At 42.4% G+C, this 27,903-nt stretch overlaps 1 protein-coding gene across 1 annotated transcript; it reads right to left on the minus strand.

Annotated features, from left to right (window-relative positions):
- Positions 1-12,006: 12,006 nt before the first annotated feature.
- SLC10A2 (solute carrier family 10 member 2) lies at positions 12,007-27,185 on the minus strand. The gene is made up of 6 exons (XM_077807060.1): positions 26,791-27,185; positions 20,454-20,572; positions 19,386-19,474; positions 16,948-17,123; positions 13,851-14,008; positions 12,007-12,167 (listed from the first exon to the last, which is right to left on the minus strand). The coding sequence occupies exons 1-6, from the start codon at positions 27,183-27,185 to the stop codon at positions 12,007-12,009; spliced, it is 1,098 nt and encodes a 365-aa protein (XP_077663186.1).
- Positions 27,186-27,903: the final 718 nt, after the last annotated feature.

Below are 27,903 nucleotides of genomic sequence, written 5' to 3' on the forward strand. Positions count from 1 at the left end.
ATTCACAATCTTATGGAACTGTAATTGTTGTATGGGCGGTATTTCTCTCCCCCGGTCCGGCCCCTGAACGAGCAGGGAGTTAAGCTTCCAGGTGCTGTGGATCATGGGGGATCCTCAAGAAACACGTGGCATTTGTGCAATACCCCCATTCCTATTTGCCCTGCCCTGTCCTCAGGCATGGATACCTAACCCAGAATCCTGGGGGAGCAGTGTGGTATTGTGGAGGCAGCCCCTATTTCTGAAGGGGAAGATTAGCTTGCAGAGAGGATCCTCTTTGTGTGGTTCTGGGCCAGGCGTGATCTGGCTGTATGTTATTAATGACCATTACTATGATCATGGTAATACACCAAGATAAATGAAAGATGGTATCACTGGGTACAGTTAAAGGTGTTTTACCTTATAGGAGCTCTTCTTCTGTGAAATGTGCAGGCTCATAATAGCATACCATATAACCGAAAATAGATTCCAGTAACAAAATAGACTCAATAGATACCAAGCCAGTGGCAGTATATTTTTTTCCTTACCAAAAGATAATATTGTTTATTATAGCATCACTATTCATTATGTTACATGTCTTTCGGGGGTTATGACTTAGCCATATACATATACATTTACTCTGGTATGAAATCTGGAAACCAACCTGGCCACTAACTGTTTTTCCTTCAATGAGTTTATATTTTTAAGTAATTTTAATCCTTCGCTGAAAGCTTTGGAAGTTGACATCCTATGCACAGAACAAGTAAGTCTAAGAAGCAGCAGTGCTGGTTTCCAGTTCTGGCCTGGCAAGCCTGCTGCTTAATGAGAGGTTAGTTTAATCTTCATTCTGATGCAGTCCTAATGTAATGTACTTGTATCTATGAGTGTTTGAGTGATGTGGCTGGTTTGCAAAGAAGATCAAGGACCATTTACCAGTAATAGAAGCCTGTGATTTTGAAGCTGCAGCTCCCCATGTGTGTGTGATTTATACAGTAATAAAGCCTATTGTCTGTAGCACATCAATTCATTACACTAGGCCTCTCTGCTGAGGCTGCCAAAAATAATATCAATTAGTATCAGTTATAGCACTGGGTTTTCTGACTTTATAACCTAACTGGACTCAAAAACTCATTTCATACAGGCCACCAGATAGGGCTTAGTTGTTAATAACATTCAGTTCTTGCTAGTGGAGGGCTACATACATTACCAGTACTCTGAGCCAGCCAGTCCCCTATAGTTTTAGTCATTTAAAAATAAGTTTGTTTATAAGATAAAGATGTCTGAAAAAAGATGTGTTTTGGGGTCAGTTTTGGATGTTTAAAATGTAAGACATTGTGGTTAAAAGAAATTTATCAGTGCTTAGTCCATAATTTACTTTATCCCTCTCCAATACTTTAAAAAAGAAATTAATACATAAAATGGTTTGTATACTGAGGTTTAAAATTCAGCTTCTTAATGTATGATCAATAGCTTTAAAAACATGTTTTTTTATTGTAGGACTAAATCTACGTTCGCTCCATAGATTATTTAAAGCTAGTAATGACTATCGAATAAAAATGAGTTAAAAAGATTTGTAAATATCTATACACTGCTAAACCAAAATACCTCATTAAGTGCTTTTCTAGATTGCTGAGTATATGTGGTTTAAACAATAGTATTATAACGTTGATAGTCTTAGTGATGAGATGGGAATGCATACAGTTTTTTCTCAGTCCTAATAAATAGGGCTATATTTTTAATTCTGCTTTCTCAACATACCATGTTCCCTCCATTTAATTACTACACAGCAATTCTTAACTTGCAGTATAGCTAGATTCTGAATTTTTTTTCAGAAAAATAATTGCATGCTGTGGTTGGAATTTTAAATGATGATCACATATATTATTAAACGAAGTACTGCCTAGCATCAAAGCTGGCAATACCTCTAGGAGACAAAGAAAGCAAAGCAAATCAAAGTTCACAACAGACAGGGTTAAGTCCCCAGTGGTAAATAACTGTATATAATTCTGTGTCACCCACATCTTCAACTGAGCATGAGGGAGTGGTGACTTTGGATTTCAAATAAGAGATGTGTGATGTAATCAGGTACAGTTGGCAGAAAAAAAAGTCCAAATTCATCTGGTGTTGCTTTAATAAAGTTAATGGTGTAGTACTAGGAGGGAATGAATCTGGCCCAATTGTCTGTGTAAAAGAATAATAGAAATGTAGGACTGGAAGGGACCTTGAGAAGCCATCAAGTCAAGCCCTCTCTGCTGAAGCAAGACCAAGTAAACCTAGAAAATCCCTGGCAGATCTTTGACTAACTTGTTCTTAAAAACCTCCAATGACAGATTCCACAACCTCCCTTGGAAGACTGTTCCAGAGTTTAAGTAGCCTTATAGTAAGAGAGTTTTTCCTACTACTTAATCTTTTAATCTCCCTTGCTGCAGATTAAGCTCATTATTTCTTGTCCTATCTTCAGTGGACATGGAGACCAATTGATCACCATCCTCTTTAGCATATTTGAAGACTGTTTTCAATTCCCCCCGAGTCTTCTTTTCTCCAGACTAACCAGCCCCAATTTTTTAAACCTTTCCTCATAGGTCACATTTTCTAAACCTTTTATCATTTTTGTTGTTGTCCTTGGGACTCTCTCCAGTCTGTCTACATCTTTCCTAAAGCGTGGGACCCAGAAATGGACACAGGACTCCAGCTGAGCCTCACCAGTGCTAAGCAGAGCATGACAACTACTTTCTGAGTCTTACAAACAAATCTCCTGTTAATTCACCCCAGAGTGATATTAACCTTTTTCATAATTTCATCACATTGTTGACTCATATTCAATTTGTGATCCACTGTTACCCTAGATCCTTTTCCACAGTATACCACCTAGCCAGTTATTCCCCATTTTGTAGTTGTGCATTTGATTTTTCTTTCCTAAGTGTAGTACTTTTCACTTGTTTTTATTGAACTTAATCTTGTTGATTTCAGACCAATTCTCCAATTTGTCAAAGTCATTTTGAATTCTAATTCTGGCATCCAAAGCCTATTAACCCCACCCAGCTTGGTGTCACCTACAAATTTTATAAGCATACTCTCCACTCCGTTATCCAAATAATTAATTAAACTATTGAATAGTACCAGACCCAGATTGATCCCTGTGGGCCCATACTAGATGTGTCCTTCCAGTCTGACAGCAAACCATTGACAACTATTCTTTAGGTATCATATTTCAACCAGTTGTACACCCACCTTATACTAATTTAATCTAGACCACGTTTCCCTAGTTTGCTTACGAGAATGTGTGACTATATCAAAAGCTTTACTAAAGTCGAGATATATCACATCTACTGCTCCCCCCCATCCACTAGGCCAATAACTTTGTCAAAGAAGAAAATTAGGTTGATTTGATATGATCTGTTCTTGACAAATCCATGCTAGCTATTCCTTATTATCCTCAAGGTCTTTACAAATTGATTGTTTAACAATTTGTTCTGCTATCTTTCCAGGAAGGAAGGAATGCCTGAATGTACATGGTAAATTTAAGTATCCTATAACATGCTGTTGTTGCATCTAGTTCTTCATCTGGAATGGATATGGGATAGCTTTCTTTTGACAGTCATCTTTCCAATGCATCCTCATAGTAGCAGAGCAGTGATAGATCAGGGGACTGGGAGACACAATCACTGGGTTCTTTTTTCCCTCTCATACCCTTCTAATGATTTTCACCTAACTTTGGTTCCAGCTCTGTGAGAAACTAATTAACTCACCGAAGCCACTGAGTGCCTTCAACTACTAGAATGTCAACAGCATGTAATTGTTCAGGCTCTTTCCTCAGTTCCTGGCATGGTCTTACTTTGACAAACTTACCATGTGCCAGGAACTCTGTGTGTCTATTCGAGTCCAACCACTGTTGGTTCAGAGGAACTGGTTATGCTAAACTTCAAACCCTTAATCAGGGAAATATATTCAATTTTCTATAGCTTTGTCTACTGTTTTGGGGCCAGATACTCAGGTGGGGGACAAATGGGACTTTGCATCTTTGAACACTGCTCCACAGATCCTAGAGTTGGGTAGGTGCTGATTCAACCATCAGTGTAACTTAGAGCAACCTCAGAGCCGCTCTAAATTGTGCATGGGCCCAATGCTTTCCCCCCCACAAACAGCTGTTCCACAGATGAGGACTGTCAAAAAGCAGTGGTGCTCCAGCCGTGCTCCCTTTCCCTGACATGACCTTTATGCTGGAGGCTGGGAGAGGGAATAGGGTAGAGCAGGCTAAGCCAGCTGGGAATTGTCCTTATATTAGAGGAATTGCTACATAGCTGGTAATACTTACTTTCTAATTGCTTTGCTAGAGTGGAATAAGCAGCCGAAAGGTAAGCGGGGAAATGGTCCTGCTATTGTGGGGAACTTTTATGGCTTATACACTACCCTGGTGGAATTGGCTAGCAAAAGGATCTGAGTCCTCACTCCCACTTCCTTTACCCAGAGGCCTGTCTGATCTGGAGGACGCCCCTTCCACTCTCCTGTCTGGCAGAGTCGTCGTAACCCCAACAAGGCTGGGCCCAGGACTCCTGGGGAGCTCGACCCCCAACCTTGTCGTGGTCACTTAGGGCAGGGGCTAGGGTATCCCCACTTTGGAGTGCGCTCTCTGCACTGGATGCTTCCCTGGCCCACTGATCATTACGTATAGTTCAGCAAACAATTTAAAAAGTAAGGGAAAAAATGGGAAAGGTTAAAGGAACACATATAACCCCGCTCTGTGGCAGGGAACATCACAAACAGCGTCTCTGGAATGTCCGGGCAGTTCACAGTCTGTTCCTTGGAAGTCCCAGGCCTCCTTCTCGGGCCCTGGCCGTGCTGCAGGGATGCTGTGGTTTGGACACTTGCTCTGGTGGTGGCCACACGCTCTAAGGCTCTAGGTGGCAGGACCCTTCTTCCCAGCGTGTCGCCTACCCCGTTGGGGTTATGAGCCTCCTCCAAGCCTGGCCTGCAAGGCTTCTTGGTTGGGGGTGTCTCCCTGCGCTGGCTCCTCTGCCCAGGGTCCCCCCTCGCTCTTCCCAGCTGCTCACCGCACCCGGCTCCGGACTGCTCCAGCCCGAGTTTTAGCACCAGACTGCTGCTGCTCTGCCTCCAGCACTGCTCTCCGGGCTGCTCCTCTGGCCCTGGCTACTGTGGCTCCCCGTATAGATCTGCTCTCTGGTTGGCTTCTCTGGCTCTGACCAGCGTGACTCTGCTCAGCTGAGGCTGCTCCTGTGGCTCTGGCCTGCACAGCTGTTCCCCAGCTCATCCCAGGCACCTTCTTTTTCCTTAACTCGGCACCACTCTGGCCCAGAGAGCTCCAGCCCAAGTGGAGGATAGGACCCCTGGCCTTCTGACTCCCTCATTAGCCTGCCTGCCTTGTCAATCAGGCTGATCTGGAGTGTTGGCCTCTCCCTGTTGCCCCTGGGGACTGTCAGTTCTTCATCTGGAATGGATATGGAATAGCTTTGGACTGTCAGTCTCAGGATCCTGGTTTTCCCTTTCTTTTGGTACTGGGAGATGGTCAACCAACCCCCTGCCCGCCCACTAAGTCCCCTTACATTAAGCAGAGGATCTGGCCCATAGAACTTAAAGTGAACTTCTGCTCTGAAAAGTGATTCCGTAAAACATGACATCATAGTGTTCCATGTTCATTGTCTCCTGATTATTTTCATATCAAACATGTTCATTTTACAAGTAAGCAGAGGGGTTTTTTGTGAACTACTAGCTCTTGGGATTCAAGCTGGGTTCTTTCCATCTCAAATGACTCCAGTGACTAAAATTACAAACATTTGTTCAGTTTATTCATTTCAAACAATTTACAGGTGTTTATTTTACATTCACACATATGTTCTGGTGATGGGGCTTGGTATCCATCCCATACACAAGGCAGAGCAGGGACAGCAAGGACTTGAAAGCCTGATTGAAGGCTTGAAAGTCTTCTCAGCCTAGCTGAGAAGGACAGATGGGGCTGGTGTAAAACCAGGAAGTTGGCAGCAGAAGCTGGTTACAGGGGAAGTACTCTGCATTCACTCTGTGGAAGAGGTGTGTTTAGTGTTTAGTCTGCAGTTACTCCCTGGGTGGAGGGAGTTTGGGGCTGTTAAACTCAGAGGGTGGGACAGAAGATAGAGCAGAGAGGAAGGAAAAAAAGCTCAGGGAAGTAGTAACAGTATCTGGGAGCAGAGCATAGTTGCTAGACATAGGGTCCCTGGACTGGAACCTGGAGTGGTGGGTGGGCCTGGGTTCCCCTACCAGCTGCTGGGAAAGTAGCACAGCACCTAGCTGTGGATTGGAAGACTGTCAGGAGTGGATGAGGACAGCTGATCCAGTAAGACTTTGATACCTTGGAAGGGGAGAACTACATAATGATCTGGCTGGAGGACTGAGTCACAAAGAGGAAATGTGTGAAATCCTAGTGGGCTGTGGCTAGGGTGAGATGACGGAAGTGAGTGTGGGACCTGACTGAGGCCTGGTCTACAGTATGCGGTTGTTTTGGAATTAGCCGAGTTACCTCGAAATAAAACTGGTTCCATCCACATGACCAAACCAGTTTTTTTGATTTAAAGGGCTCTTTACTCTGATTTCTCTACTCCACCTCGGCAAGTGTAGCACTAAAATCGAGATCTCAGTTCCGGGTTACAGGTACTGTGGACACAATTCGACGATATTGGACTCCAGGAGCTATCCCAGAATGCTCCCTTGTGACCGCTCTGGACAACACTCTGAACTCCGATGCACTAGCCAGGTAGGCAGTAAAAGCCCTGGGAACTTTTGAATTTCCTGTTTGGTCACCATCAGCACAGGTGACCATCAGCTCAGTCCACCATCACAGGCGACCATGCAGAGTCCACCATCTCAAGAGACCACGCAGTCCCTGATTTGCAGACAAGCTCCAGCATGGTCCAAATGGGAGGTACTGGATCTCACTGCATGCTGGGGAGACGAATCTGTTATGGCAGAACTACATTCCAAAAAAAGGAATGCAAATACGTACACTAAAGTCTCTAGGGCCATGATGGAAAGAGGCTACTCCAGGGACACAGAACAGTGTTGTACAAAAATCAAGGAACTCAGGCAAGCATACCAAAAAGCCAGGGAGGCGAATGGGCGCTCTGGGTCACAGCCGCATACACGCTACTTCTACTGTGAGCTGCATGCAATTATGGGGGGTGACGACACCACTACCCCACCACTGTCCATGGACACCTGCAAGGGGGGAGTAGCACGGAGCGAGGATGATGAGTTTTTGGAGGACGAAGAGGAGGAGGAGGACAGTGCACAGGTGGCAAGTGGGGAATCTCCCAGACCATGACCCTGGAGAAGGCACTTCTGGTGAGTGAGAGCTTGATCGGAGCCACGCAGTGGGAGGTGGGGGGAAACCCAGCCATGCTGGGCTGTTTGCGTTTAGTTTAAAGGGATCATCCCTGCTCAGAGCCTCATTGGAGCCACGCTGGGCTGTTCAGACTTAGTTTAAAGGGCTCATCCCTTCTCAGAGCCTCATCGGAGCCACACTGGGCTGTTCGCGTTTAGTTGAGCAGGGATGAGCCCTTTAAGAGCCTCATTGGAGCCCCGCGGTGTGTGTGTGTGTGTGGTGGTGGGGGGTGGGTGTTGTGTGAAGTGATCATCCCAGAGAGCCCGCAGGCTGCCTGCAAGCTGAATTCTGTTGCCTGGCCGCATGTTGATGGCTTACTCACACCAAAGTGGCAGGCTCTTCAGTATAAGAGGCAAAATGAGACCTTGAACAGAAAGAACACGTGCTGTGTACTATGAATTGCCTGTTTCACTGAGAAACAGTGTCCCCTTTGTTCTCTAAAATGTATCTTTTAAAATACTACCCTCCCTTTTTCTCCTCCTGCAGCAGGTGCAAATGTTTCAATGCGGCCCCTATATACTCTGTCCCAGAGGCTGGTCCAGATTAGAAGGCAGAAAAAACAAACTCAGGAAGACATGTTTGCCAAGCTCATGCAGTCCTCCCACACTGATAGGGCCCAGTTGAATGCATGGAGGCAAACAATTGAGGAGTCACGTAAAGCATTACATGAATATGAAGAGAGGAGGGATGTGCGCTTTGAGAGCAGGCAGGATCAAGCTCATGGGGGAGCAAACTGACATGCTCTGCTGTATGGTGGATCTAATGCAGGAAAGGCAGCAAGACCACAGACTGCTGCTGCAGCCCATGAATAACCGCCCTCCCTCCTCCCCAAGTTCCATAGCCTCCTCACCCAGATACCCAAGAACACGGGGGGGGGGGAGGGCTATGGGGACCCACACAGTCAACCCCAGAGGATTGCACAAGCAGCAGAACGCTGGCATATCCTAATTTTTTATTTGGTTTCTGGACGTGTCCTTCCCTCCTGCTCCACCCCCCGGAACCGAATACCCTCTCTCCCCCATCTAGCTTCATATTTCTCTCAATGCTTTGTGCAACAAATACTAAAGAATGGTTTTTAAACAATTGTGACTTTATTTCCTTTCATATATATATGGGGGGGGGGGTAACTTTAAGAGAAACAAACACAACTCTCACACCTTACCCTGGCCAGTCATGAAACTGGCTTTCAAAGCTTCTCTGATGTGCAGCGCGCCCTGCTGTGCTCTTCTAATCGCCCTGTTGTCTGGCTGTGTGAAACTGGACACCAGGGGAGTTGCCTCAACCTCCCACCCCGCCATAAACGTCTCCCCCTTACTCTTACAGATACTGTGGCATGCACAGCAAGCAGCAATTACAATTGGAATATTGGTTGTGCTGAGATTTAACCAAGTCAGTAAACTGCGTCAGTGTGCTTTCAAACGTCCAAACACACATTCTACCACTATTCTGCACTTGCTCAGCCTATAGTTGAACTGCTCCTTATTACTGTCCACGGCTTCATGAGCCATGGCATTAAGGGGAAGGCTGGGTCCCTGAGGATAACTATAGGCATTTCAACATCCCCAACAGTAATTTTCTGGTCTGGGAAGTAAGTTCCTTCCTGCAGCTGTTCAAGCAGACCAGAGTTCCTGAAGATGTGAGCATCATGCACCTTTCCTGGCCATCCCACGCTGATGTCAGTGAAACGCCCCTTGTGATCCACCAGTGCTTGCAGCACTATGGAAAAGTACCCCTTGCAGTTTACGTACTGGTCGCCCTGGAGTTCCGGGGCCAATATAGGGATATGCGTTCTATCGCCCCACCGCAGTTAGGGAACCCCAGCGCATTAAAGCCATCCACAATGGTCTGCACATTTCCCATAGTCACTACCTTTGATAGCAGCTGGTCAATGATTGCGTTGGCTACTTGCAGCACAGCAGCCCCCACAGTAGATTTCCTCACTCCAAACTGATTTCTGACTGACCGGTAGCTGTCGGGCATTGCAAGCTTCCACAGGGCTATGGCCACTCGCTTCTCAACTGTGAGGGCTGTTCTCATTTTGGTGTCTTTGCGCTTCAGGGCAGGGGACAGCAAGTCACAAAGTTCCATGAAAGTGGCCCTGCTCATACAAAAGTTTCTCAGCCACTGGGAATCATCCCATACCTGCAACACTATGCGGTCCCACCAGTCTGTGCTTGTTTCCCAGTCCCGGAATCAGCGTTCCACAGCATGAGCCTGGCCCAACAGCACCATGATCTCCCAATTGCCACATGCCATGCCATCCGTGTCCATATCCTCATCAGCATAGTAATTGCGCTGTTGTCGCTTCCTTGCCCGGTTTTGCAGGTTTTGCAGATACTGCTGGATAATGCGCGAGGTATTTACAATGGTCAAAACTGCAGCGATCTGATCGGGCTCCATGGCTATGGTGCCTGCACGGTTAATCCTGGAAAAAGGGCGCAAAATGTAGGAGAGCAGAGTGGCAGTGGAAGCTGTGCTGTTTGGTTCACGGTAGCCAAAAAAAGGCTGAAAATGGTTGTCTTCTGTGGCTTTCACGGAGGTGGGAGCCCAGGACAGACAACATGAAGAAGCTCGGAAGCGTGGCAATAGCGGGAGAGCACAGTTGGCGGCGGAAGCTGTGCTGCTTGGTTCATGGTGTGCTGAGCAGAGTTGAGTTGGAGAGGTGTATTCATAGTAGCAGGAGAGCAGCTGTGCACCATCTGCTGAAAGAAGTATGGTGTCTGCACGCCAAAAAGGCACGAAATAATTGTCTGCCTTAGCTGTCTGACGACACATACCCAGAAACTCCCGCGAGCATGTTTTTGTCCCATCATGCACTGGAAGCTTAACCCAGAATTCCAATGGGTGGTAGGGACTGCGGGAACTGTGGGATACCTACCCACAGTGCACCACTCCGACATTCGATGCTAGCCTTGGTACTGTGGACGCAATACGCCGAATTCACGCGCTTTAATGGAGACACAGAAGACTGAATGTATAAAATAGCTTCTGAAAATTCGAATAGAATAATTTCTAAATAATTTCGTACTGTAGACGTACCCTGAGCTAATTCCCAGAGCAACCAGGAGGAGGCCATCTCAGCTGTGAGTGTATCCTGTGACACATGCTTTAATATGATACAAGCAAGACAAATTATGAAACTTAATATATTTTCAAAATACATTAAAAGAATGTACAGAAAATTTTCATTTCAAAAGCTCAGAGGTGAGCAGAAAGGAATATTACATGAGCAAAGCTGAATTCTGCCTTGCTTCTCAGTTTAAACAGGAACAAACATGAAGACAGCTCCCTAACCCATGTGAAGTTAACAGTAGAACTCCCATTGACCCAAGGGGAACAGAATTGGGTCCAAAGACATTTACCACAGCTGTTGGAGTTAAATGCTTATCTTTTGCTTACTGAGTTTCTTTTCACATTTATGATCTCTCCAGATTAGGCTGTTGTGCACCTTCCTGTTTAAATAAAAGTGAAGATGGTGGTATGTGCTAGTTCATGCCAAATACTGAGCACTTCCTAGAAGGTTAGGAACACTCAGCTCCCAAATCAATACAACTTCAGCCTTTCCAGCGCCTTGCTATGTGATGAATGATTTTAGGACCCTTTCCCCCACATCTAGTACATTAAAGTAATTCACTCTGATACTGAGCATGTTTCTGAAATAGTGAAAAACTGTATGGCAGGAGCTTAAATTCCTTTCCTAAATTGTGTTTTCAAAATCCATATTTTGGATAGAAAATATAAAGTGCTTTAATGTGTGCGGTAGGGAACTTACAATACCTAGAAATGTTTGCTTGAGTTAACCAATCTCTGAAAAAGAGTGATCATTTCCATGTGTTGATATTTGGCTCATACTTGAGGTCCTTATTTAACTAACCTTTCATTGGCTTCAATGTAAGTTTTCCTTGTGCAAGGACTGCAGAATTTGGGCTATTGAATATGTTTGGGGTTTACAGAGTTACTGTGTTTGCTTGGAATTGAATTTGGATCACTCAGGCATTCAGGGGGAGATTTTCAACAGTAGCCTCCAATTTTCAGGAATAAATAGGTGCATTTTTATTCACAATTACCGTCCATAGTTTAGATAATATAAATCTTTAAATTCTTGATATCACCAGCCTATCAGGTACCTTCATATCTAAGTGACCCAAACTGAAGACATGAAAATTTTTACTGCAGTGAATATAGGCACAAATTGAGATATTTTTTACTTATTAAAATAATAGTTTGTGTAAATTAATCCTTTCATTACCAATTCCTCTTGTAAGCAATGGCTTGAAATTGTGTGGTTTCCATTACCGCCCCCGCACCAAGACCATGAGAAATAAACTCACTTTAATCCCTATGTCCGTGGAGGAACACTGGGAATTTGAGGGTCCTGATCTGATCTGCCTATTGTGATAAACAGCAAATCTGTCAGATTAAAAACAACAAATTGCTTATGCAAACGCTTATGCCTGAAATTTTGATCAGCTTTCCTCTAGGTTTACTCTGTTCTTTTCTTGCTCAAATGGACAATTATGGAACACTAAATATTGTAGTAAATTAGTGTCAAACCTAGATTTGCATCCTAGTGGTACAAGCTTCATTCAAAAATTAAAAAAGAAAACCACAAAAAAACCTTTCACCAGTCAATCATTGCGAAACTCTTTTACACAATGTCAGGAGACGATAATGTTGTTTATGTTTCTTGTACTTTTTTCATTTGCTGTAAATCCTCCATTCATCTGGGCATATGTTTCTGGTATCGATTCAATTTCACTTTCTGGTTCTGTGAAGTCTGTCTTTGGTGAGGCACAGAATCTTTTGTGCAAGTAGTAGACTAGGAATCAATATATATGTGTTACAATAAAGGCAGAAATTATAATAAACTACAGAAGCTACTGTAGTAAGATGGTGCTGTAGGGCTTTTACCTTCCTAATATTAATAACATCTACTGTTTAATGTTTAACATAGCTTTTTAAACAGAAGTCTGTCAACAGTAACCCATCCTGGAAAAAAACATATTTGAAATAAAGATAAATATTTGTACTGCATTGGGAATTTGACTGTCTTCTGATCATCCAGTGGATTATAGGCTTTAATTGTATTGTTTAATTTAGAACAATGCCCCTGGCACCAATTCTCAGTTCTGACTGTACGTGGTACAGGAGCTGAGGGAGTGGGGGAAGAATAGTTAAGTGACACATTTGTACCTCTTGGATTCCGGGGAGGGTGGATGTGTGTGAGATTTTGTGTCTTTTTAGACGTACAAAACAGAACTTGCAGTGGATGGGGACAGTGGCTAAGGTGTCATTGTCACCTTTTTGACCTTCCAATCCTAGGTCGTTCTCAAAATTTGAAGGGGCCTGGCAGCCTAATTTATGGCAGATTCCCTAGGCTGGCTTGTAGGCTACAGCTTGGCCTGGAATCTCTGCAGTGCTGCATGCTGTGCTCATGCCCCCTACACGAAAGTTTGTGAGGAGTTATTGAGGAGGCAGCCTTATGGCTGTCTTTCATAATGTTTGGGTTGGAGGTATCTTTCCCCTGGACAGAACTGGAACTTATAATAACACCACCGCCATCTGGCTAGTTTATAACATCATTAGCTCTCAAGCTGCTTTAAAAGGAGAGCAGTATAAATTATCCCCATTTTACAGATGGGGAAATCCAGGCACATAGCTGTGAATAGACTTAAAAGCAGCTGACCACTGACAGACTGAGGACTAGAACCTAGGGCTCCTGACTTCCCAGTTAGTGCTCTATCCATGAGGTCACACTGTCTCCCCTTTTTAAGCCCCCACTGCTCTGGCCCATTTATGTGGTGTAAAAAGATAGGAAGAGGGATGAGGCTTTTACTTTAGCTACAATTCCAGCATATCTATGTTATCACAGTATCTGTGTACCTCACATTCACTAATGGATTTTACTCTTACAATAGCCCTCTGAAGTATTATTCCCATTTCACAGATGGGGAACTGAGGCACAGAGTGACTTGCCTAAGGTCACACGAAGTCTGTGGCCAAGCCAGAAACTGAATGCAGTCCCAGTTCAGCTCCCTATCCACTAAAACATCTTTCATACAGGAAGTAGAAAAGAGAAGCAGCAGGGGCAGCTATAGTTTCTGCTGTCCTGGTCCTGTATGGGCTGTTGCAACTGCTCAGAATAGTTGGAGTGCACTAGGTCCAGTCACATCTGCTCTGTGCTAGTGCACCTCCTTCCTACCCTGGTCATACCCTTGGCGTGCCTTCCAGGGGATGCTCCTGAATTGGGGGCATTCCCAGATGGCCAGTTCTAGATGTTTAGAGCCCCTTTATGCTGGAGTAAAGGGCCCAGCCAGAATGCAGAATTGAAGCTCATGTCTCCTATCTTTTGTACAGTGCCTAGCACAATGGGGACACATTATTTGGATTATCATTTAATATTGTATTTTTGTATTCCAAATGGTCTCATTATCTCTGGGCACCCAGGAATAAATAATAATTAATAAAGCTATTAATATAGTAGAAGATATCTGTGGCTTACCTCCTACAAACATTAAAGCAAACACTATCTGGAAAATACTGTAGATGAGTGGAAAAGTAAACATCAGTGCAAGCTGTTCAGGCTTGAAGGACAGCTGCACTATAGTTGTACACAGTTGAGTGTTCTGCATGCCTGTTTCCAGAGCTACTGTACGACATCTAAAGGGAACGATAAAAAGAAAAATTTAAAATAGTATCCTATTGTTCCAATGTACTTTGAAAGAATACAAATGAATATAAGAGACCTACAATCAGAGATATCTGGGCAGAAAAGAACCATCTAGTTTACTTAATCCAGTCACAGAACTCAATCAAATGGGAGCATTGGAAAGGACCCATTTCACAAATGTACAGAGACCTCTGTAGTAATGCAGGATTTTCTTCTCAACATCTTTCATGTGGTGATATATCATTGCTCGTGCTTGGAAAATTGTCCAGTGAATTTAAGGTATGATTGTATGCCCCTTAAAGTCAGTGGGAGTCTATGGATTTCATGGGCTTTGGATCAAGTTGTTAGTGACCCACAGCATATGACATATCAAACTTATTTGCAAAGTTTGCAAATGACATAGCATAGATTGATAAAGTAGTGGAAGACTGTATAACGTAGCCACAAGGGTGGGATGAGGGGAATTTACATACTATCTAGTATATGTATAATATACAAAAAGTGGAAACATGGATAAATGTCGAAGGATGCATACAAAATAATAGCACAAGCATGTAGAAACAATCAGAAAAGCTAAGGCACAAAATGAGTTACACCTAGTAAGGGACATAAAAGGCAATAAGAAGAGGTTGCATAAATACATGAGGAGCAAGAGAAAGATGAAGGAAAGTGTAGATCCTCTACTTAGCAGCGAAAAAGCTAATAACTGACGATATCAAGAAGGCTGTGGTGTTTAATACCTAGTTTGCTTCAGTCTTCACTAAAAAGGTTAATTCTGTCCAGATGTTTAAAACAATTAATATTAACACCAAGGGGGAAAGAATGGAAGCTAAAATAGGGAAAGAACAGGTTAAAGAATATTTAAATAAGTTAAATGTATTCAAGTCAACAGGGCCTGATGAAATTCATCCTAAGGTACCTAAGGATCTAGCTGAAGCCATTTCAGAACCATTAACGAGGATCTTTGGGACCTCACCCGTCTTCCATGAGTTCTCAGAGGGCTGGAGAAGGACAAACATAGTACCTATCTTTAAAAAGGGGAACAAAGAGGATGCAGGTAATTATAGACCAGTTGGCCTAAGTTTGATACCTGAAAGATACTAAAGAAATTATTAAACAATTTCTTTGTAAGAACCTAGAGGATAACAGGGTTATAAGGAATAGCCAGCATGGATTTGTCAAGAACAAATCATTTCAAACAAACCTAATTTTCTTCTTTGACAAGGTTACTGACTTAGTGGAGTGGGGGGAAGCTGTAGATTTAATATCTTGATGTTTAATAAGGCTTTTGAGGCAGTCCCACATGACTTTCTCATAAGCAATCTACGGAAATGTGGCTTGGAAGAAATTATAACAGGGTGAATGAAAAACTGGTTGGTTGACCAGATTCAAAGGATAGTTATAATTTGCTATCAAATTGAGAGAACTTATATAGTGGGATCTGATGGGGGGTCAGTCCTGGGTCCAGTAGTCAATATTTTCATTAATGACTTGGATAATGCAGTGGAGAGTGTGCTTGTAAAATCTGCAGATGACACCAGGCTGGGAGAGGCTGCAAGCACTTAAGAGGACAGGATTAGAATTCAAAATTACCTGGACAAATTGGAGAAATGGTCTGACAGCAACAAGATGAAATTCAGCTAAGACAAGTACAAAGCATTACACTTAGGAAGAAAAAAAAATCAAAAGCACAACTACAAAATGGGAAATAACTGGCTAGGTGGTAGCACTGCTGAAAAGGATGTGAGCCTATGTATGCATGTGCATAGTGGATCACAAGTTGAGTATGGGTCAACAAGGTGAAAAAGGCTAGTCATTCATGCGAGGTAATTGTCCCACTCTGCTGAGCACTGTTGAGGCCTCAGCGAGAGTATGGTGTCCAGTTCTGAGTTCTAGTTTAGGAAAGATGTGGACAAATTGGAAAGAGCAACAAAAATGATAAATGGTTTAGAAAACCTGACCCATGAGAAAAGGTTTTTTAAAAAAACAACTAAATGTGTTTAGTGTCGAGAAAAGAATTATTCCCCCCCCTCAAACATGTTAAAGGCTGCTATAAAGAGGTTGGTGATCAATTGTTCTCCATGTCTACAGAGGGTAGGACAAGAAGTAATGAACTTAATCTGCAGCAAGGGAGACTTAGATTAGATATTAGGAAATTTTCTAACTATAAGAATAATTAATCTCTGGACTAGGCTTCCAAGGGAAGTTGTGGAATCCCTGTCATTGGAGGTTTTTAAGACCAGGTTGGTCAAACACCCACCAAGAATGGTCTAGATATACTTAGTTCTGCCTCAGTGCAGGGGGAGAGGACTAGATGACCTTTCAAAATCCCCTCCAGCTCTATATTTCTATTATTTTATATTGCTTACTACTGGATCCTGTAACTGGGCTATGTCCTGTGAACCAGGAGAGCTAATTTAGAATCTCAGGGCCATTTTATCTGCTGACAGAGGAGCTACAGTGAAGGCAGTGTGAATATGTATATGCATGTGTGCAGGAGGTTGATATGCAGTGATGGCTCCTGATTTGTCAACCTTTGGGTGACACAGCGCTCTTCCAGCTGAAAGCTAGTCACAGTGATAAGACACCTATTGTGAAGGAGAAGGGCAGTTGCAAATGGGGGAAGACACCCTCCACTAAAACATCAGGTGCACAGACATCTGGGTTTCCTAGGGAACTCTACTGTATTCCCAACCACTTTGAGGAAGGCTGTGTGGAAATAGAGAATAGCCAGAAACCATAACAAAAAGTGTTCAGAACAAAAGTTTCACTTTGATGTATACACAAAGGTGTGGGCTGTGATTCCGTAACATAACTAGCTCTTAAGAGTGAGTTAGTGCTTAGTCACTAAATAAAAACATCATATGGGCCAATTTTCTTTTATGGCTGAAATAAGATTACACACGCTATATCACAGAGCAATCTCTACCTGTGCCAAGACTGACCAGCGATGCGAGCCAGAAGAAAACCTAGAGAGTAGCCAGCAGCTGGAAATATGGTTCCAACGACCCACAGTTGAGGGCTGATAGCCCAGGATCCCTTGTACAATATTCCTCCAACCACAGCTATGATCAGTATAAGAATTAGTCCAGTAATGGAACCAGCCTGAAGGGAGAAAAAAGGGTTGTTTTTTAAAATAAACCTTGGCTAAATCAAATAAACCAACCCTGATTTAATCACGCACAAACATATCTTTCTTTTAATCACGCTGAAGTAAGTTTTACATTTAAAAAGAAAGGGTGGTTACATTAATGGTTGACAACAGCCACATTAGATAGCGTGAAAGCTAGCTGACAATACTCAAAAAGCCAAGCATCCATTGCTCTAGGGGCAGCCTCTCTGGAGGTCCCAACTTTCTTCTAACTGGTCTGCCTCTATTCATTTCAAATTAGCCCAGTCCATCAACTTAACCTAAAATGAGTCAATCAGCCCTAACCTCTAGCGCTTGCAGTCTTTCTTTGTCTCCCTGTCAGTTTCTTACTGCTGGTCTACACTACCACTTAAGTCGATGTAACTTACATCTCTCAGGGGTGTGAAAAAGACACCTCCTCCCCACAGCAACGTAAATTACATATACTTAGGTGCTGTTTACACCACACTATGTTGGCGGGAGACTTTACCGCTGACATCGCTTCCACCTCCTCTGGAGGTGGAGTAATTATGCTGATGGGAGAGCTCTCCTGTTGGCATAGCATGTCTTCACCAGATGCGCTACAGCGGCACAACTATGCTGATGTAATGTAGACTTGCCCTTAGAAGCATCCTGGGGTCAGGCTGTTACCCTTCTACCATACCAGGCCTTTCAGTCTCCCCCCACCCCCAATTCTGCTCCCTTTATAGCTGGGCTTGTTTTCCCAGCTGTGGGTGCATGCCTCCATGATTGATAGTTCTGGCAGCTGTGCTGCGTATGGTTAGCCTGGCTTCCTGGAAGTGTGGAAGACTGTTCTTTTTTCTGGCTATGCTCAGTATCGGGTTTGTGAACCCCATTACAGCAAGATATGCTGAAACAAGGTATTAGGACATATAATTGTAAGATCTGCAGACAACAATAAAAGCAATGAGTGGGGACAACAGGAAATCCTTTGGGTTGAAATTTTAACACCACTTTAAATTCTTACTGCAATAGTCTCCAAAGGAATTATTGTCTTTTGACAACTTGTATTTACAACATTTTTTTTCTTTACTTATTTTTGTAGTGCTGAGCACTTAATTTGGGTCCTTGTGATGGGATGTATGGATATCCCATTCTGAGTTTGACAGAGAAAACGCTAAATCTTTTCCTGAGGAGAAATTCTGTCTTGATAGCATACACTGTCAGAGAACGATTGGGGTTATGTAGCTGGACTTAGGTGGAGTGAATTATTCAACCATGGAGACTATGGGGCTAACCCAGTTCTGATTGAATTCAATGGAAAGACTGATTTGAATGGTCTTTGGCCCAGCCTACAAGAATAATGAGTTGATGTGAATGTTCTTGTTTTGGTTTGGGATGAGCTAATAACCAGATTATTCTAGGGAAGAGAAATGTGTCCGGCTGTGCAAATCTGGTTTAATTTAATTCTAGTAAATTCTAGTTGTGCCCTTCCCCCAATTTGAACCAAACCTTGTCAGCTTTGTCTCCTTCATCTTACTTTTGACCTTTACTTGACCCTTCATTGGCCTACACAAAGCAAACTGCGCCTGTGTACTATTTACTGCACACCTTCTGTTTGTGTGTAGGATGTAAACATGTCTGAAAGTTGAAACTTCCATTATTGCTGCCAAGCTATTTTTTTTAAAAGAAAACTACCAGTTTTAATATGCAATTGTCAAGTCTTTTGGGCCCAAATATGTACCGTGTCCAAGTTTACAAGTAAGCTATGAGTAGATTTTGAAATACAGCACAGTACACGAATATGTTAAGAAAATGAATTTGACATAAAGAGAAACATTACATTGAGCTGATATAACTGAAAGGATGACAAATATTAAGGGGAATAACTATTCACCAAAAATGATTATTTTAATGAGAAAATATGTATACTAATTAATGATTATCAGTGGGAGTTGAGGGTACTCAGGATCTCTCAGAAAGCAATGAGAACCTTGTAGGATAGGGTCCATAATCCATTTCAATTAACACCAAATCACATGGGAAATCACTGAACAATGGTGATTTATAATGGTGTATGCAACACACACACATTTTGTACAGGATGCGAGCAACATGTTGCTAGATGGGGAACTTCATTGCTATCATGAAGCTAGTTACTAATATTCTTATTTTTTGCGAGTAGAAACATATTGTTTGAGAAGTCCCATTGAAGCCATAACCTGGCCGACAATGAGCAACGGTTCAAATCAGTACTTGAAAGTTTCATATCTTACCTTAAGTATAATTTTAGCTTTCTGGGGCCATTTGTGATTAACAAATATTCCAAATGAAACAGGAATTACAAGGGCTACCAGTGAAATACCTGAAAATAAGAACAAAAGACATTTAACAGAAAGCAGCCATGATAAGAAAACAGACACCAAACAGTGAGAGTATGTTTAAATAGCAGGATTCTGTAGGTAAGTTTCTGGTTATACCCACGGACATCCACACACACAGAGTAATGTAAAGCATAAGAGTATGAATTGTACTATCTTTGGAAAACTTGTGAGGTATTAGTAGTTACACACTCAGTAGGGTAAAAAAGCATACAGCCATTTTAGTGTGGTTTACCATTTGTTTACGTGCATTTTGTATTAAATGTGCATTTTGCCTGAAGGTGTTTCTTCTGTGCCATAGCAGCAACCATATTAGAGCTTCTTGTGTTGTGGGCATTTTTCCCAATGCTGATATTAAGAACACAAATGGTTTACATGACTCTCCTTTGGAGCTAAAATGTAAGTATGTGAGGTGACTACACTGGTGTGTAGGGAACAGATTCCGGAACCTACACCAGTGGGCATTAAGGGCTGAATCCTCACTACACCACTAGTATTCAGCTGTCATTCTTTTTTCTTTGGCCAGGTGAGGTTTCGTGTGTTGAATCAAATTAAGTTCCACTGCTGATGGTGCCCACTGTCAACTGTTTCAGGTTTCAGATTTGCAACCTAACGTAAATCTGAGCATGTGCTTAAGTGCAATGCTGGATCAGGGCCACAGCACCCAGGACCTTGCAGGCCTATGCCCTACAGGCATTACAAAAATGGCAAAGATATTTATCCAAAGGTAGGGAAAATCTCAATATCTGTTTTTTCTATATCCTTACAATATCTCCACAAAGGATATAGAGATTTGATACCCTACAGTAAATATCTATACTATTTTTATAATGGCTGTAGGGATCCGTCCTGTAAGGTCCTAGTCTCTGTCAGAATGGATACTGTAGGCTGCTGGTACAAAGATAGTTGCTTCCAAAAGGAGAAAGATATGAGAGAGAGAAAGAAAACATTGATTTGACTCACCTATACTGTCATAGGGGATCACGATGGACTCGGTGTCTGTCCACATTTTGGTATAGACAAAGAGACAAAGTGGCATCATCCCCAATGCAAGCAGTGTTGAACATGTTGTCATACTGATACTGCAAGGAAATTGGCAAAAGTTATAGTTCATTTCATGCTCTCCAACAGTCTCCCCCATTTTCTTATTACAATTTAATAGTTTATGAAAAATGGTGAAAGAAATGCTACTGGCTGCAGTCAATTTATCCTGCACATTAATTCACAAGAAAACTAAATTGAAGAAATGTTAGAGTGCCAGATTATACTGAAAAAAATGTGAACTATTTCAAGTTAAGATGGAATCTTCCCCTTAAACTATTCTGTTATGCCTAGGGCTACAGCTACACTATGAGCTAGGAGGTATGATTCCCAGCTCATGTATGCACACTCGTGCTAGCTCTCAGCGAGACAGTCTGAGTATAAATCGTAGCGTAGCTGCAGGAGTACAGGCAGTGGTGGCATGCTTTAGCTGTGCTGAATACAAACCTGCCTGAACCCTGCGGGTACGTACGTGGCGTGGCTAAATTCGGGTGCTGCTGCAGCTACACTGTTATTTATATTTGTGCTGGCTCTCCTCAAGCAAGTGCAAGGTAGGAACTAGACCCCTATCCCTAGTGCAGATGTAGCCGAGGAGAGTTAAAGGGTATGGTTAACTGACTGGGAGATTATCTGCTGAGGAGGTGATGGGAGCAGGGAGACCTGATAAGCTTTATGTACTCCCATCTTCAGTCCAGAATCTGCCATCTTTAGTCACATTAGACTCACAAAATCAATAAGACTACTCATGGTGTAAGGTACTACAGAAACTGGCTCTTAATTGCTGGACCACTGTGCCTGAATTGGTTCTTTGTAAGTTTCTAAGTGGAATAAGCCATATGTCCATTTATTTTTATCTGGGGAACCTTGATTTGGCTCCTTACCCCTACTATTGCAGCTTGTTTACCATTAGTAATAATATATAGCTGTTCATCAGTAGCTTCCACATCTCTTTATAAAGGAGGTAAGTAGTATTAGTCCAATTTTACCAAAATGGGGTGTAAGAGAAGTGAAGTGCTTTTTTCCCAAGGTCAAACTGCAGGCTATGGAACTGGGAATAGAACCAAGGACTCTTTGAGATCAACATCAGTGCCTTCACCATGGAAGCACACTGCCTGCCTGCCCAGGTGATATACCCAGTTATATCATAGGCTATACTATCTAATAACATATGGTATTTCAGATCCTGTCACTTGACCCCTTCAGTATCCAGGTGCAAAGAGAGAAATTAAGGGGGAAAATGTCAGCCCGAAGGGTAGGCTCAACTCTAAATAATCAGTTTTTTCTGGTTAATATTAATGTAAAGTATTGTTTTATAATTTCCTTTCTTTAAATACTAGAAATATGAAAGCAAATCAGAAGGATGTCCCATAGAATCAGTGGGAGCTGAGAGATACACCTCAGCTAATAGTGGTGTACTGTCTTTAATTATTAAAATTCACACCATCTTGTTACTTGGTAGACTGTCACAACACTGCTTCTGGTAAAAAGGTACTTAGACAAGTTTAAAAATATAGTCTTCATGGGGTATTCATAGGAATTTCCAGAATATTATTTATTTATGTATATAGTACCTTGGGTTCTTTGCAGGACAGAAGTCAATCTAAAGTCTTTGTCCTCAAAAGCTTATAATCTGGGGGCTTGATCTAAAGCCTCCCTTTGACTTCAGTGGGCTTTGGATCAGGCCCTAAATATCCAATGTGCAAACAAAGGCCATGTTCCTGCAACTTGATGTGTAAGGGTTGACCCCTGTGTCCTCGGGGGGACCCCACTGAAGTTATTGGGGCTCCACAGAGGTATCAGGGGTCTCTCTATGTTCACCATATTGCAGGACTGAGGCCAAAGGATGGAGGGATGGGCTCAGTGAAAAGCAGTGCAGTTGAATAGTGAAGCTTTGCATGAGACTTATTGCTTCCTTATTTGTTCATGGATCTTTCTGTTTTTAAATGTGAATGCTTTAGAAGTTGTTCTTTCTGTTTAAGACATTCCGTTATTTGGTTAATCAACACTGCAGTGTGGGGAGGGTTGATAGTCACACCTCTTTGACAAAGCCTATCATTTGGGTGAAGATGTAGGGGGGAAAGGTAGGTGGGTAAGAAAGAGAATCTCAGGCATATGCGCAATGTAGATAAAGGCCTGGCCCTAAATTCCCTCTCCTGTGGTAACCCCATGGAAGACAACTCTAGGACAGAAATCTGAATCTGTCCCTGACTGTGCCAACAGAATAGACCATGGGACCTTCCTCCAAACCTGGGGGACCCTTGAGAGGTCAGGGCCATCCAAGTGGAAGCCCTCTGCTTTCACATTGACTCTGGCCCTTCACATTAGCCCCTTGGCTATAGCTGCCGAGAGGCTCCAGTTGGAGGGCTCCATGTAAAAGATGGACTTGGGCCTTGGGCTTTGTTACAGGGGATGTTATGAGTTTATCTCTCCTTTGGCCACCCACTCTTCCTCAAAGTCTGTCCCTTCTCTGCTTCCAACCCCTTTCCCTAATAGAAGAGGAGGGATGTCTGCAACAAGAGGGGATTCTCTCTATATAGATTGAGAGGATGAGGTCACTGGCTCATTTCCTGACCTCCCACATGCCCATTCTCACCCCCTGCTTTGCCTTTCTCCCTACCCTCTCTTTTCTCTGGTTCTTTCGCCTCACAATACAAGCATGTTTACAGCTTTCCCATCTTAAAAAACCCACCCATGCCCCTCCAACTACCACCTCATCTCACTCTTCCTCTTAAACTCATTGAAACTGTTTGTGATCATTGTTTGGAGTTGTTCTCCTCCACTTCCTTCTTCAACCCTCCCCAGTCCAGCTTCTGCCCCTTGCACTCAACTGAAACTATTCTCACAGAAGTCTCTAATATCCTTTTCCTAACTAAAGCTCAGAACAAGTATTCCAGCCTCATTCCTAGCTGTGTCAGCTGCTTTTGATGCAGTCAGCCTTGCTCTTTTTGAAATCTTGCCCTTCTTTGGTTTCTGTGACTGTCTTCTCCTGGTTCTCCTCTCTCTTTAATCATTCCTTTGGCATGTCTTTCGGAGGATCCACCTCATCCTCTCTCCAGCTTTCTTTGGGGGTCCACAGGGCTCTGTCCTTGGTCGTCTTCTCTTCTCCCTCTGCACACTGGCTCTGAATAATCTCATCCGCAAACACAAATTCACCTAATATCTTTATGCTGACAACTCACATCTCTACCCCAGATCTGTCTTGTGCTGTCCAAACTGCTATTGTGGAACATCTCTTTTACAACATCTTGTGGATTTCTAGACATCATCTCAAGATAAAAATGGCTAAAACTGAGCTCTTCATCTTCCCCTTCAAATCCTCCCATCAGCTCCTTTCTCAATCACTGCAGATAATGTCACTATCCTGTCTGTCATTCAGGCCTGTAACCTCTGCATCATCTTTGCACTCTCTTAAGGTTCTCTCATTCAGTCTATGTCTAAATCTTGCAGATTCTTTCTTCATTGCTTCTCTAAGATATGGCCTTTCTTACCCATCCAGGCTGCTAAAACTCTCATCTAGACTTTCATCTCATGTATCAATTCCTGCAACATCCTTCTCTCTGGTCTTGACAAATGCAATCTTGCCCTGCTCATGTCCATTTGAAATGCTGCTGCAAACATTATTTTCCTAGCCTGTAGCTTTGACCATGGTACACCTCTCTTTGCATCCATCCACATCAAACATAAGCTACTTGTCTTCACTTTCAAGATGCTTCGCAGCCTATCTCCCTTCTATGTATCTCACATTCACTCTGGCCTCTGATCGACCCATGATGCCAGTCTTCATTGCTCATTTTAAAACAAGCACTGTCATGCCTTTTCCATCATGCTTGGGAAGTGCTCTCCGTTAACATCCACAAAGCTACCTCATTATCCCCTGTCAAAGCCCCCCTTAAAATTCTCCTTTTTCATGATGCCAAAAAAAACCCTTGACAGGTCGCTGAGTGTTCAATGGTATGTTGACTACTTTCTATTGTGCTGACCAACATTGTTTCATGGTTGCTTTGTACACCCTTGTCTCTCTTCATCTGTTGTCTCTTGTCTTATACTTAGATTGTTAGCTCTTTGGAGTTGGGACCATCTTTTTGTTCTGTGTTTGTACAATACCTAGAATAGTGGGGCCCTGATCCATGGCTGGGGCTCCTAAGCATTATGGGAATACAACTAAATAATCATAAATCTATAATAAGGCTGATCTTCTGAGGAAGGTATAAACTCACTCGGAGTATGTCATGAACAGAAATTTATTTCTGTCCCCAGTTGGTGATCACCTTACACCCTGAAGTAAGACTTAGCATGCAATGGCCCTTTCACACTTGGGGTGGTCTGTTGTGTAAACAAATAAAATATCATCTATTTAAAGGCTAGCCACTTGTGGTATGACATGCAGGGTTTTTGCAATGCAGGCTGGCTGCAATATTTTCCTTCATGTGGTCATTCTTCTACCAAGCATGAGGATTCTTACATTGTTCCCTACTTTACACAATCCTCATCCTCAGGGCCTGAAGTAATGGTCACTGTGGGTATGTCTACACTGCAATCAAAGCTGGCCTGGGTCAGTGGACTCGGGCTCATGGGGCTAAAAATTTGATTGTAGACTCAATGCCACTGTTGTGGGGTTATTCTTTCTTTCTTTCTTTCTTTCTTTCTTTCTTTCTTTCTTTCTTTCTTTCTTTCTTTCAGTAAAGGTATACCCTAAAGACCTGATCGAAAGCCCATTGAAGTCTCAGGGTTAAAGTCTCTACCTGAAGAATATTCCCTTTGTAGGCATTTATCTTTCCCTTTGCAAGGGTCATAGAAATGTCCTCTCTCGAATTAAAGGCCAAATCCTGTGCTTATTTACATTAGTGTCAATCCAGATTAATGCCTGTGACTCAATGGAGTTTTTCTGAATTTACACTGATGTCAGTGAAAGCAAGATTTGGCCCTACATACACTGTTCTACTCAGATAAAATGGGTTGAGACCAAAACAGAATTTCAGCCTTTTTTGCTGAATTTCCTTCCCTTTGTGGTTTTGCCTGATCAGTGCTTTACTGAAATAAAGTGTTTTTTATAATATTTCTAGGTCTTCTCTCCAAAGCAAGAAAACTGGTGATTAGCACAGTTGATTACATACTGTATTAAAAACCACATATTACATTAAGACCTGTAAGTTACAAAGAAATTCACTGTTTGCAGTGTGGTAAAATGCCTTATTAAAACCACAAATATTAAAATTCTTCATCTATGCACCTTAGCTCCCCATCTTTCTTACTTCTATTAGTTTTTCCATTGCTCGTTCAGACTGGCATATGATGAAGTAGAGACATGCTGTAATTTATGTTACTCTGTGGGAAGCAGAGAAACTTTTCTGTTTATTTTAGAACAAGGTAATCAGTTTCTTTAAAAATATTGCTCTTTTTTAGAGGCTGTTAAAGCTAAATGATGGGGAAAATAGTTGTCTTGGGATTTGCATCAAGAGCAGCGTTCACCTTGAGTACATATTTGATGTCCGCAAATATGCCAGCTGCCTGACATATCACAATTTCTGACTTTACAGCATCTTGAAGTTGCAGCCAAGTTTCCCTGCCACTGAGATCATCACACTCACAAAGAAGTGTTTTGATTGCAACCAGTAAGTAGGCTATGGCTTATATACTACAAAACACTCTTTGAAAACTTTGCATGTGTGCTAGATGCATACAGAATTGTTACAAATTAGTTTGGATCCTGGATAAAAACTTTGCAAGTCTAGCCATTGTGAAGAACACATAGGTGGATAAGTATTTTTCCACTGGTGATTTCTTTAACAAGACATTAGAACAACAATTGATTATAGACCTCTGTTTATAAAGTTAATTGTTATGAAATCTATATTGCAGTAGTGCCTAGAAGCCTAAACCAGGTCTGAGCCCCATTGTGCATAGAACGGAACAGATATGTAGTGTAGTAAGGAATAATACTTCACTCTTATACCACACTTTTCATCAGTAGATCTCAAAGTATTTCACAATTGTAAAGGTATTTATCCTCACAACACCCCTGTCAGGTAGGGAAGTATTATTACCCTAGTTTTTCAGATGAGGACCTGAGATTCAGAGAAGCTAAGTGATTTGCTCAAGGTCACACAGAAAATCTGCCAGAAAAGAAAACTTAACCTGGGTATCCCAAATCCTAGGCTACTGCACTAACCACTGACGCATCCTTCCCTTCTGCTCCAAAGAGATTAATGGGTAATTTTTAAAAAAGAAAGTAATTCCTTTAGAGAAGTGAATTTCTTACCTTAGGTCCATGTCCCCATCTAACCAATATGCTAGAATGTTGGAAGATGTTCCACCTGGACAGCATCCCATGATCAGCACAGCAATAGCTTGAACAGGAAGCACATTAAAGATGAGTGACAGCACAAAGCCTGTCAAAGGCATAATTCCAAACTGACAGAGGAAGCCCACACATATGCCCCATGGCCTTTTTATATGTCCCCAAAATTTTTTTATGTTCACATTGCAGCCCATGGAGAACATCACCAATGCCAACAAGATTGTTAGGACAGTACTTAAAACTACATTCAAAATTTGGTTAAAATTGTCATCAGGTGTAACACACGAAGTGCCATTGCAAATGGTGGCATTTGCAGAACAGTACAAAATATTTGTGGTTGAGTTTGCTGTCATCATCTTGAAATCGCCAAAATTAAATTTCTCAAAGTCACTATTGCTGGGTTTTAAAATAAAGAAATTCTCAGTTCATCCAAGTCAAACTTTTAAGCCCTCTGTAAATGCTATTCTCTTGGTAGCTCTTTTTAAATGACATGCGAGGCAATAAACAGCAATAAATACTTGAACTCAGTTTCTACCAGGTTAGGGTCTAGTATTGTGCTGAGTCACAAAGGTGTATGTAATTGGTGCTATCTTATTGAAGTGGCAAACTTTTAATTAATCATTTATTCATGCCATAATGTTCAGTTCCACACCAGAATAGCAATCGTGTTAATATTTAAAAGCATGAGCTAGGTTTGTTAAATAGCTTTAACACAAAGTGAGATTCACAGGAGTGATCAAGTCAAGGCTCCAGTCTTTCCATTCCGCGCGTGAGGTTGGACTGCTCCCCCTGCACAGGACCCCTTTGAAGTCAATGGGGTTCGGGAATGGTGAGCAATCCTCTTAAGTATGAGAAACTGCCGGTTTAAAGCCCATGAATTGAACTTACTACACAATATGCACAAAACTACATTTTGGGGGAGCTAGGGGTATTGCTTTAACAATAACAGGTACTTTTTGTGTGTCTTTGTACAGCTATCATCACTGGAAACTCGCATACAAAATGCCCATCATTTCAATAGGTTCTGTAGCAAATATGCAGAAAGGAACACCAGAACAAACTAAGGCTCTTATA

Source organism: Eretmochelys imbricata, chromosome 1 (genome assembly GCF_965152235.1).
Source record: "Eretmochelys imbricata isolate rEreImb1 chromosome 1, rEreImb1.hap1, whole genome shotgun sequence".
In the NCBI taxonomy this organism is placed as follows: domain Eukaryota; kingdom Metazoa; phylum Chordata; order Testudines; family Cheloniidae; genus Eretmochelys; species Eretmochelys imbricata.